Genomic DNA, 13,418 nt, shown 5'->3' on the forward strand with positions numbered 1-13,418 from the left:
GGACACTATTCAACATCCTTAAAGAAAAGAATTTTCAACTCAGAATTTCATATCCAGCCAAACTAAGCTTCATAAGTGAAGGCAAAATAATCCTTTACAGACAAACAAATGCTGAGGGATTGTGTGACCACCAGGCTTGCCTTACAAGAGCTCCTGAAGGAAGCACTAACTATAGAAAGGAAAAACTGGTTAACAGTCACTGCAAAAACATACCAAAATACAAAGACCAATTACACTATGAAGAAACTGCATCAAGTAATGTGAAAAATAATCAGCTAGCATCATGATGACAGGATCAGATTCACACATAACAATATTAACCTTATGTAAATAGGCTAAATGCCCCAATTAAAAGACACAAACTGGCAAATTGGATAAAGAGTCAAGACCCATCAGTGCGCTGTATCCAGGTGACCCATCTCATGTGCATAGGCTCAAAATAAAGGAATGGAGGTATATTTACCAAGAAAATGGAAAGTAAAAAAAAGCAGGGGTAGAAATCCTAGTCTCTGATAAAACAGACTTTAAACCAACAAAGATCAAAAAAGACAAAGAAGGGCATTACATAATGGTAAAGGGATCAGTGCAACAAGAAGAGCTAACTATCCTAAATATCCTAAATATATGTGCACCCAATATAGGAGATTCATAAAGCAAGTTCTTAGAGACCTACAAAGAGACTTAGACTCCCACACAATAATAACGGGAGACTTTAATACTCACCTGTCAATATTAGACAGATCAATGAGACAGAAAATTAACAAGGATATTCAGGATTGAACTCAGCTCTGGACCAAGTGGACCTAATAGACATCTACAGAACTCTCCACCCCAAATTAAGAGAATATACATTCTTCTCAGCATCACGTAACACTTATTCTAAAATCAACAACATGATTGGAAGTAAAATACTCCTCAGCAAATGCAAAATAACAGAAATCATAACAAACAGTCTCTCAGACCACAGTGCAATCAAATTAGAACTCAGGATTAAGAAACTCACTTAAAACTACACAACTACATGGAAACTGAACAACCAGCTCCTGAATGACTATTGGGTAAATAACAAAATTAAGGCAGAAATAAATAAGTTCTTTGAAACCAATTAGAACAAAGACACAATGTACCAGAATCTCGGGGACACAGCTAAAACAGTGTTAAGAGGGAAATTTATAGCACTAAATTCCCACATCAGAAAATGGGAAAGATCTAAAATCAACACCCTAACATCACAATTAAAAGAACTAGAGAAGAAAGAACAAACAAATTCAAAAGCTAGCAGAAAATAAGAAACAAAGATCAGAGCAAAACTGAAGGAGATACAGACACCAAAAACCCTTAAAAAAATCACTGAATCCAGGAGTTGGTTATCTGAAAAGATTAACAAAATAGACCACTACCCAGACTAATAAAGAAGAAAAGACAGAAGAATCAAATAGATACAATAAAAAAATGATAAAGGGGATATCACCACAGATCCCACAGAAAAACAAACTACCATCAGAGAATACTATAAATACTTCTATGCAAATAAACTAGAAAATCTAGAAGAAATGGATATATTCATGGACACATACACCCTCCCAAGACTAAACCAGAAAGAAGTTGAATCCCTGAATAGACCAATAACAAGTTCTGAAATTGAGGTGTAATTAGGCACCTACCAACTAAAAAAAGCCTGGGACCAGATGGATTCACAGCCAAATTCTACCAGAGGTACAAAGAGGCACTGGTACCATTCCTTCTGGAAGTATTCCAAAGAGTAGAAAAAGAGGGACCCTCCCTAACTCATTTTATGAGGCCAGCATCATCCTGATACCAAAACCTGGCAGATACACAACAAAAAAGAAAATTTTAGGCCAATATTCCTGATGAACATCAATGCAAAAATCCTCAATAAAACATTTGCAAGCTGAATCCAGCAGTACATCAAAAAGCTTATCCACCACAATCAAGTTGGCTTCATCCCTGGGATGCAAGGCTGGTTCAATATATGCAAACCAATAAACGTAATCCATCACATAAACAGAACCAATGACAAAAACCACATTATTATCTCAATAGATGCAGAAAAGGCCTTTGATAAAATTCAACACCCCTTCATGCTAAAAACACTCAATAAACTAGGTATTGATGGAACATATCTCAAAATAATATGGTCAATTTATGAAAAACCCATAGCCAATATCATACTGAATGGGCAAAAGCTGAAAGGATTCCCTTTGAAAACCGGCACAAGACAAGGATGCCGTCTTTCACCATTCCTATTCAACATAGTACTGGAAGTTCTGGTCAGGGCAATCAGGTAAGAGAAAGAAATAAAGGGTATTCAAATAGGAAGAGAGGAAGTCAAATTGTCTCTGTTTGCAGATGACACGATTGTATATTTAGAAAACCCCATTGTCTCAGCCCAAAAATTCCTTAAGCTGATAAGCAACTTCAGCAAAGTCTCAGAATACAAAATCAATGTGCAAAACCTCACAAGCATTCCTGTACAACAATAATAGAGAGCCAAATCATGAGTGAACTCCCATTCACAATTGCTACAAAGAAAATAAAATACTTAGGAATCCAACTTACAAGGGATCTGAAGAACCTCTTTAAGGAGAACTACAAACCAATGCTGAAAGAAATAAGAGAGGACACAAACGAATGAATAAACATTCCATGCTTATGAATAGGAAGAACCAATATCGTGGGATAGGAAGAATCAATATCATGAAAATGGCCATACTGTCCAAAGTAATTTATAGATTCAACGCTATTCCCATCAAGCTACCATTGACTTTCTTCACAGAGCTAGAAAAAACTACTTTAAAGTTCATATGGAACCAAAAGAGAGCCCATAGAGCCAAGACAATCCTAAGCAAAAAGAACAAAGATGGAAGCATCACACTACCTGACTTCAAACTATACTACATGACTACAGTAACAAAAACAGCATGGTAGTCGTACAAAAACAGATATATAGACCAATGGAACAAAACAGAGGCCTCAGAAATAACACCACACATCTATAAACATCTAATCTTCGACAAACCTGATAAAAACAAGCAATAGGGAAAGGATTCCCTATTTAATAAATGGTGTTGGGAAAACTGGTTAGCCATGTGCAGAAAACTGAAACTGGACCCCTTTCTTAAACGTTATACAAAAATTAACTCAAGATGGATTAAAGAGTTACACATAAAACCTAAAACCATTAAAAACCCTAGAAGAAAACCTAGGCAATACCACTCAGGACATAGGCATGGGCAAAGACTTCATGACTAAAACACCAAAAGCAACTGCAACAAAAGCCAAAATAGACAAGTGGGATCTAATTAAACTAAAGAGCTTCTGCACAGCAAAAGAAACTATCATCAGAGGCAACAGGCAACCTACAGATTGGGAGAAAATTTATGCAATCTATCTATCTGACAGAGGTCTAATATCCAGAATCTACAAGGAACTTAAACAAATTTACAGGGAAAAAACAAACAATCCCATCAAAAAGTGGGCAAAGGATATGAACAGACACTTCTCAAAATAAGACATTTACGTGGCCAACAAACATATGAAAAATAGTTAATCATTACTGGTCATTAGAGAAATAAAAATCAAAACCACAATGAGATACCATCTCACACCAGTTAGAATGGCGATCATTAAAAAGTCAGGAAATAGGGCAGGCATGGTGGCTCACACCTGTAATCCCAGCACTTTGGGAGGCCAAAGAGGGTGGATCACGAGGTCAGGAGATCGAGACCATCCTGGCTAATACGGTGAAACCCTGTCTCTACTAAAAATACAAATTAGATGGATGTGGTGGCAGGCGCCTGTAGTCCCAGCTACTCAGGAGGCTGAGGCAGGAGAATGGTGTGAACTTGGGAGGTGGAGCTTGCAGTGAGCAGAGACTACGCCACTGCACTCCAGCCTGGGTGACCTAGCAAGACTCCATCTCAAAAAAAAAAAAAAAAGGTCAGGAAATAACAGACGCTAGAGAGGATGTGGAGAAACAGGAACACTTACACTGTTGGTGGAAGTGTAAATTAGTTCAACCATTGTGGAAGACAGTATGGTGATTCCTCAAGGATCTAGAACCAGAAATACCATTTGACCCAGCAATCCCATTACTGGCTATATACCCAAAGGATTATAAATCATTCTACTATAAAGACACATGCACATGTATGTTTATTGCAGCACTATTCAAAATAGCAAAGACTTGGAACCAACCCAAATGCCCATCAATGATAGACTGGATTAAGAAAATGTGGCACATATACACCACGGAATACTATGCAGCCATAAAAAAGGATGAATTCATGTCCTTTGTAGGGACATGGAAGAAGCTGGGAACCATCATTCTCAGCAAACTAATACAGGAACAGAAAACCAAACACCACATGTTCTCACTCATAAGTGGGAGTCGAACAATGAGAACACATGGACACAGGGAGGGCAACATCACACACCAGGGCCTGTCAGGGGTGGGGGCAAGGGGAGAGAGAGCATTAGGACAAATACCTAATGCATGTGGGGCTTAAAACCTAGATGACATGGCCAGGCATGGTGGCTCATGCCTTAATCCCAGCAATTTGGGAGACCGAGGCAGGCGAATCATTAGGTCAGGAGTTCGAGACCAGCCTGGCCAACATGGTGAAACTCAGTTTCTACTAAAAATCGAAAAAATTAGCTGGGCATACTGGTGGGCGCCTGTAATCCCAGCTACTTGGGAGGCTGAGGCAGAAGAATCGCTTGAACCTGGGAGGCAGAAGTTGCAGTGAGCCAAGATCACACCACTGCACTCCAGCCCAGGCGACAGAGTGAGACTCCATCTCAAAAAAAAAAAAACAAAAACAAAAACAAAAAACACCAAAAACCCAGATGATGGGTTGATGGGTACAGCGAACTACCATGGCACATATATACCTATGTAACAAACCCGCACATTATGTACATGTATCCCAGAAATTAAAGTATAATAAAAAATGCATATCAACAAAAGTGTAGCAAAATGGGTTTTTTCTGCCAATTTAGATTGCAGATCATTTTAAATTGGCATACACTTTTTAATAGAATAATTTGTATCTTGTCTGATCTTTGAAGCTAAGCAGAATGGAATCTGGTTACTACTCACATGAGAGAGTAATTTGTAAATGTATTGAATGCCTTAAAATGGTTATACCCTTTCAGCAGTAATTACACATGGAAATGTATAGTTTCATGAAGTAACCCAAAACTTTGGTGGTGGGCTGGGGTTGGGGAGGAGTGGTTTTGCCCAACAAGATCAATATTACAACAGCATAAGCAACAGTGAGATAGAAATGTTTAGATTTAAACATTTGGTTAAATAACCCATGGCCATAACCCTTCCATGGAACATTATCTAGTCATAAAAGGCTATGTTCACAAAGCATGTTTAATGTAGAAAATGGTTATGATACAACAGTAATGAGAAAAAAAAGATTAAAACTGTGTATAATGAATGGATATAAGGCTGGGTGCAGTTGCTCATGTCTGTAATTCCAACACTTTGCAAGGCTGAGGTGGGTGGGTCACTTGAGGTCAGGAGTTCGAGACCAGCCTGGCCAACATGGTGAAACCCCATCTCTACTAAAAATATGAAAATTAGCCAGGTGTGGCGCTGGGTGCGTGTAATCTCAGCTACCTGGGAGTCTGAGGCAGGAGAATTGCTTGAACCTGAGAGGCAGAGGTTGCAGTGAGCTGAGATCATGCCACTGCACTCCAGCTTGGATGACAGAGCAAGACTCTGTCTAAAAAAAAAAAAAAAAAGAATGGATATAATTATGTAAAACAAAAATAAAACCCTATGCATTAAAAAAAAGTCCCAAAGGCCTGGTGCAGTGGTTCACGCCTGTAATTCCAGCACTTTGGGAGGCCAAGGTGGGCAGATTACTTGAGGTCAAGAGTTTGAGACGAGCCTAGCTAACATGGTGAAACACCGCCTCTACAAAAAATACAAAAATTAGCCGGGTGTGGTGGCATGCACCTGTAATCCCAGCTACTCAGGAGGCTGAGGCAGGAGAATCGCTTGATCATGGGAGGTGGAAGTTGCAGTGAGCCGAGATTATGCCACAGCACTGGGTGATAGAGTGAGACTCCTTCTCAAAAAAAAAAAAAAAAAAAAGCCCCAAAGGAAAGACATTAAAATGTAGTCACTATGCATAGATGGTATTAATAAAATAATAATATATTGGCATTAGATTAGAAACTTGTAATATTAAGATTATTCTATATTGTTGAACCAGCATCTGATAAATCTGTTTGCAGTGGTGACAGAATTTTAAAAGTACCTCTTTTTTCTTATTACTAATAACCCTTAATTAACCTGGTGATGTTAACAACACAGTTCACTCTTGTTTTAATAATGGAAATCCTGTATTTTTTTTCTCAATTTCCTGTGTAGCTGGCTAGGGTTATATTATATTCTGTAAAGGACAAGATATTTTGCCAGTGTGGCACAAATTTGAGAAGACCCAAAGCCTAGCATTTCATAGGATGAACCTGTCCATGACTTTTTATATCCAGATGATAGTGTATATTGCCCATTAAAATAATTAGATGACCAAAAAAAAAATAAATTTGGGTCATTTTCAACTTTTACTATTATAAGTGATGCTGTGTATATACATCTTTGTGCATGTTTATGATTCTCTTATTTATTTATTTATTTTAAAATTATTTGTAGAGATGAGGTCTTGCTATGTTGTCCAGGCTGGTCTCCAACCCCTGGGCTCAAGTGATCCTCCTGCCCTGGTTTGCCAAAGTGCTGAGATTACAGGTGTGAGCTACCACACCCAGTTGATTCTCTCCTTCAGAATAAATTTCTGGGCCGGGCGCGGTGGCTCAAGCCTGTAATCCCAGCACTTTGGGAGGCCGAGACGGGCAGATCACGAGGTCAGCAGATCGAGACCATCCTGGCTAACACAGTGAAACCCCGTCTCTACTAAAAAATACAAAAAAACTAGCCGGACAAGGTGGCGGGCACCTGTAGTCCCAGCCACTCGGGAGGCTGAGGCAGGAGAATGGCGTAAACCCGGGAGGTGGAGCTTGCAGTGAGCTGAGATCCAGCCACTGCACTCCAGCCTGGGCGGCAGAGCGAGACTCCGTCTCAAAAACAAACAAACAAACAAACAAACAGAATAAATTTCTGGAAGTGTATTTGCTGATTAAAAAGAATGAACATCACAAGGCACGGTGGCTCACACCTGTAATCCAAGCACTTTGGGAGGCTGAGGTGGACAGATCACTGGAAGTCAAGAGTTGGCAACCAGCCTGGCCAACATGGTGAAACCCTGTCTACTAAAAATACAAAAATTAGCCTGGCATGGTGGCGTGTGCCTATAGTTCCAGCTACTAAGGAGGCCGAGGCATAAGAATCACTTGAACCTGGGAAGCAGAGGTTGCAATGAGCTGAGATTGCACCACTGCACTCCAGCCTGGGTGACACAGTGAGACTCCACTGCAAGAAATAAAATAAAATAAAAAGAATGAACATACTTTTTATGGCAGACTGAGCAGACTAATACAATATGATACCATTTATGTAAGTTAAAATACATAAAAAATAGTATTCTATATTGTTTATGAATGCATCCATATGCATGAAACACTGTTTTTAAAAAGAGCTGGACAAATATATCCCAAACTTAATGATTGCTCCTAGGTATAGGGAGGGTTATAGAACTCAGGGCTGAGGTTACTAGATCTTACTCTATTTGCAATGTTTTATTTCTAATGGGAAAAAGAAAAATAAGGCAAAATGTTAAAAGTGTTTATTTTGGCCTACACAAATAAATGTGAGTGTTCATTATATTACTTTTGTGTCTTTTGGTGTCTTTTACATTTATTTTTAAAAATAAAATAGGCATAAGCTTATAAATAAGATGAAACATGTTATTTGGGAGCAATTACCCCTTCTTAATTAAAATGGATAAATATAAAAAGAGAAAGAGAACAATGAATGAATGAATGAATGAATGAATAGATAGATAGTAGACAAAGAGGGAGGCTGGCCAATTTGTGACTCATTTACACATTTCACAATGTATCATTCTGTAATTTTTTTTTTTTTTTAGACAGAATCTCACTCTGTCACCCAGGCTGGAGTGCAGGGGCATAATCTTGGCTCACTGCAACCTCTGCCTCCCGAGTACAAGCAATTCTCCTGCCTCAGCCTTCCAAGTAGCTGGGACTGCAGGCGCACGCTGCCACGCCCAGCTAATTTTTTTTTTTTTTTGTATTTTAGTAGAGACGGGGTTTCACTGTGTTGCCCAGGCTGGTTGCGAACTTCTGAGCTCAGGTAATCTGCCCGCCTTGGCCTCCCAAAGTGCTGGGATTACAAGCGTGAGGCACCGTGCCCAGCCTATTCTGTAATTTTAATACTGAAAATGTTGCCCCTGCCAGTACATAATATTTGTTCATTCATTTCCTGATTTGTTCAATAAACAATTATTAATAATTAAGCATGTGCTGGACACTAGTGTAAGGGCTTATAAAACATGGATGAATAAGGCAGATACTATCATTGAGGATCTTAGTCCAATGAAGGTGACAGACGTAAAAACTTAATCACAGGACTATATAAAGCATGTTCTACAAGCGGGAGGAACGTTATTGCAGCGGATGCAAGTTGCTTGTGTTGCCACAGAAAGTCAAGGAAACCTTCATTTAGAAGAGATGACATCTGAAATGAATTTAGAGGAATTCCAAAAGTCTGAAGCTTCTGACTGAAGGCTTAAAATCCACTAATATCTGTATTCCATAACTTCTCTCTATATATCCCCAGACAAAATTATTCTATAATTTACACACATACCTTTTAAAAATCTGATAAAACCCAAAATGAGTCTTGTCTCACCTTTCCAGATTTTTCGTCTTCTAGGACTGCCAATTTTTTTTTCTGCTTATTATATTCTTGTCTTCTTTCTAAAACACTCATAATATTTTCATCTGTTAAATTCTTCCTAAACTCACAGAACTGAGGCCAGAATTTAAACAGGACCCCAAAAATTGTCATCTGTATAAAACAAAGTCTCAGATTACAATTTTATACAAAGGTACCAATTTATTCACCATAATAACAGATTAACTATTCTATCTTTAATATATACCATGTTTGCTCCAACTTATTGTCTCCAGACATCTTGGTATAGTTTTGCTCAGCACATGCTTATTATCAATGGTTTTTATTACCAATGAGAAGTCTTTCTTTAAAAAAAAATACACTAAATACACTTAAAAGTCATTTTATTCTTTATGTTTCCCTAACCAATTGATTGTATTAACAAAGAATCCATTAGGTCTTTTAAAATAAGAAATGTATGTTTTCTTTTAAAACATATACTAGTTGATCTGCCATACACTCTGCTGTTTTATGCAAGTATTCCAAATATCCAGTTCATCAAGGAAACTACCCCCTCCCTTTTTTCTTTTAGAGAAAGGAAATACCATTTTGCCTCTGGAAAAGCTCTTAAACAAAGCTGCAGATCTAAGAATAAATCTTGAGTAACTTTTAAATGATATAATCTCTTACTTTTATGTGAGAGCAAGAAAAGTAACATTTAAAAAGCAGAATGGTATCCTGGACAAATGCTTTCTATAAGGAAACTTTAAGTGATTAATTGTGATATTTATAGAGATAAGAATAGTTGCTCTAATTCTCATGCCAAGTTTTTCCATTAGTTCCAGAGGTATACATTACTTCAAGAAGGTAGGACTTGCCACATAAGATCAAGTTCAACATCTTATTGCTAGGAATGGCCTTTACCTAATGCCCTGGAAAACAATGAACCATCCCATTAGGCTCCAAGCCAACTCATAGAGGAAAAGAGGAATCTTTAAGAAGTAAATGCTGCAGTGATCAAGAGACCTGAAATGGCATATTTCATTACTCCTCTTTTCCATACATGAATGTTATTAGTAATACTAAAATTATTCACTCCTTTTAAAATACAGTTTTGTTATTGAATTCTGTAGCCTCTTGGGAGTGTAAATGTAAAATCTAGAGATACTTTATTTGATGAAACGCAGGTTTTTAAGACACTTTCATTTACATTTACCTGCCATACACTTAATTAAGTAATCCCCTGTTCCAATGTTAAGGGATCATGGCAGTTTTTATTATGAACTGAAGCTTAAATACTCCTCCTCCTCTATTAGTCGTACTTCTCAGTTATCTTTCTAAAACCTGAGTCACTCCCAGTTCTTGAATATATATATTTCCATTTTGAAGGCTTTCTAGTAAAAGTCACCCAATCAGGACATAAAACCACTCTATTGTTAAAAGTTGCAATTGAGATTGTAGGTTAATATATATTGTTTTTTTTTTTTTTTTTTTTTTTTTTTTTTTTTTTTTGTTGAGACAGAGTCTCGCTCTGTCGCCCAGGCTGGAGTGCAGTGGCCGGATCTCAGCTCACTGCAAGCTCCGCCTCCCGGTTCACGCCATTCTCCTGCCTCAGCCTCCCGAGTAGCTGGGACTACAGGCGCCCACCACCTCGCCCGGCTAGTTTTTTTGTATTTTTTAATAGAGACGGGGTTTCACCGTGTTAGTCAGGATGGTCTCGATCTCCTGACCTCGTGATCCGCCCGTCTCGGCCTCCCAAAGTGCTGGGATTACAGAATATATATTGTTAATTAAAATTACCCTGTACCTTTGTAATCTTAAAAGATAACCAAATTGTGGATAAGAAAATGTTTTAATAAACATAGAGCTACTTTACTCACTGCCAGTAAATAAATAATGGCTTTAGTGTGAGCAAAAGGGGCCAGCGAAAATTTGACTGGGTGATGCAAACTTTCAGGTTATTGATAGTGGGAGTGAGGGATAGACAGAGGCTACACTGATACCAATGCTAAAACTGTCAGCAGTTTTAAATTTACTATTCAGCCCTTCTGCTCAACTTTGCTCTCATTTCCAATGTGATCTTACTCCTTTCTGTCATGATATATTTCTTCTCACATCATTCATTTATGTGTCCAAAAAATGTCTCCTCTATGCCTGGCATTTGAACTGCAAAGATAAATAAGACCCATTCCCTGCCCTCAAAGAGGTTACAATATAATGGGAAAGTCGACATGAGAATAATCACTTTCAATTTAGTGTGATAAGTGTTGTGACAGGAGTGAAAACAAGGAAGAAAAGATGATACTGCAAAAAATTCAGAAGAGAAAGCAGTAAGGGCCACTTATGAAACTATAAATATTTCAAATAGACTAGGGCAGAGATGGCAGGCAGTGGTAAAAGATATAGCTAGAGAGATATCTAGGAGTATGGACTTCATTCTGAGGGCAGTGGGAAGTAACTGAAATATTTTTTAAATTATTATTTGTAGAGATAGGATCTCACTATATTGCCCAGGCTGGTCTTGAACTCCGGGCCTCAAGCAATCCTCCTGCCTTGGCTTCCCAAAGTGCTGGGATTACTTACAGGTGTGAGCCAGTGTGCTTGACCGGAATTGAAATATTTTAAGCAGAGAAGTGACATGATCAGATACACATTAAAAAAGGATTGCTCTGTCTACCCTTAGTTGGATGATTTGGTGAGAACCCAGAGGCAGGGAGTTTCTGTAATACATTATGAGTCATGTTGCAGATCTAAAATGAGGTAGGTGAGTGGAGGTGTGGACAGAATGACAGATAACGAGGAGACAACTAGGAAAGTTTTAGGAATGGATTAGATATGGAGGTAAGGAAATGAAGGAGAGGGAAGACATGGAGATGGCCAATCAGATCTGTGGCTTGTATCCTGGGGTAGACGGCAATGCCATTCTCTAAACTTCCTTGGGAAAAGAGGAATAACAACAGATTCAGTGGGATGAGGCCCCTAAATAAAGAGTATTTATTTTCAGATGCTCTAACGTCCATATTTAAGATATATCTAGTAGGACTCCCTTTTAGAAAATCAGGTAGAAGTCATAGGCTAGAGGACTCCAATAAAATTCTTTGGTTACAATCCTTGAAGAGTATATCAGAACTGACCGGTATTGCCAGCTCCAGACATTTACCGTCAGACTCAAGGCCTTTGATGTCAATGGATAAGTCCTGGCCTAGTTACTAGGAAACCCAGGCTAGGCTAAGCTATCTCTAAGATCTTTTCATTAACAGATGTTACCATTCTGACACCATGTTTTCAACATTTCTCTATAGCACGTCCTCAATCATTCCTCTATATTTCTGCCTATTTTAATGCATAATTTGGATTGTGAGTCCACTTTTGGTTCCTTGGAGGACTTAGAATACAGCTGGCTCACAAATGAATGTAAGAATAATCGCCTTTTACCATGCTCAAGGGCAATAATACCCTAAATCTCTGTTTCATATCACTTCATTCATGACATGGCCTTCCCTATTACCCCTATTATAATTTATTTTTCTTAATCATTTTTTAGGAACCGCATCACTAAAAGGCTTTTTAAAATGCAAATAAATTATGTTCACCAAGTCACTGTTTTCTATTATTTATCTTAAAAAGAAGTAACTTGAGCAGGTTAACAGGCACAATTTTCCTTTCATGAGTTTGTATACTTTATGTTGGTAGAGTACTTAAATCTCCTCTCACTTATTTTATGAGCTATGTGAATATTCTAATCTTTAAAAATACACAAATCTTGGGACACACCTATTTTACACATTTTTGTGGTAGCAGATATTTTAAAAGGAACTATGAATGTTGGAAAAGAAAGGAGGAATTAGCTGGAATTTAACAAGTTAAAAACAAAAATGGTAACTGTGGAAAGCCAAAAGGTAATATTTAATTTTATTTACTGTAAATGATCATGAAAAAAATTGCATTTAAGTTACTAGCTTTTTATATTTCAGTCACATATGCAAAGATTATTTAAATTAAATAGAATAAGTCCCAGTATTGGGAGGACTGGAACCTTGTCAAATATGAATAATGTACAAGCTTTAAAAGGATATTTATCTTTTTAATTTTTATTTACTTTTTTTTTTTTTTTTTTTAAGAGACGGGGTTTTGCTATGTTGCCCAGGCTGGCAACTCCTGAGCTCAAACAATTTGCCTGCCTCAGCCTCCCAAAGTGCTGGGATTACAGGCATGAGCCACCACGCCTGGCCCAAAAGGTTATCTATCTTTAAAAGGATTGTCAATCTATTTTAAAATATGCTTAGCCACATGCCCTGATCTCTTACCTGTGCCTCTCTAAATACATATGGTCCTAACTCCTTCCGGTGTTCAATAATCTTTTGGGCTTGCTCTACTGGAATGTCAATTTGTAAAGCTGGTGGAATACTGGAATTAATAAAGCAGTTGATAATAGTCGTAATCTTCTTCTGAATGACAGACTCATCACAATGAGAATGGCACAAGTCCTGAACAGAAGAAGGAAAGATAGAATGGTATATAATTAATGAACCACTAGAACACTTAATAGAACTGTATCAATATGTGT

The 13,418-nt window shown here is 37.9% G+C and overlaps 1 protein-coding gene across 6 annotated transcripts in view; it reads right to left on the reverse strand.

Moving 5' to 3' along the window:
• Positions 1-13,418, reverse strand: part of RGS22 (regulator of G protein signaling 22) — a 161,630-nt gene that overhangs the window by 20,067 nt on the left and 128,145 nt on the right. For all 6 annotated transcript variants that reach the window (XR_004435283.1, XM_033202830.1, XM_033202831.1 and 3 more), the window contains 2 exons: positions 13,159-13,338; positions 8,867-9,025 (listed from right to left, as the gene is read on the reverse strand). Coding sequence is in view for 5 of the 6 variants with exons in the window: in XM_033202830.1 (XP_033058721.1) it covers positions 8,867-9,025; positions 13,159-13,338 (339 nt within the window). In the remaining variant the exon portion in view is untranslated. The remainder of the gene's footprint in view (positions 1-8,866; positions 9,026-13,158; positions 13,339-13,418) is intronic.

This window comes from Trachypithecus francoisi, unplaced genomic scaffold (assembly GCF_009764315.1).
Source record: "Trachypithecus francoisi isolate TF-2019V2 unplaced genomic scaffold, Tfra_2.0 Lachesis_group7, whole genome shotgun sequence".
Lineage (NCBI taxonomy): Eukaryota > Metazoa > Chordata > Mammalia > Primates > Cercopithecidae > Trachypithecus > Trachypithecus francoisi.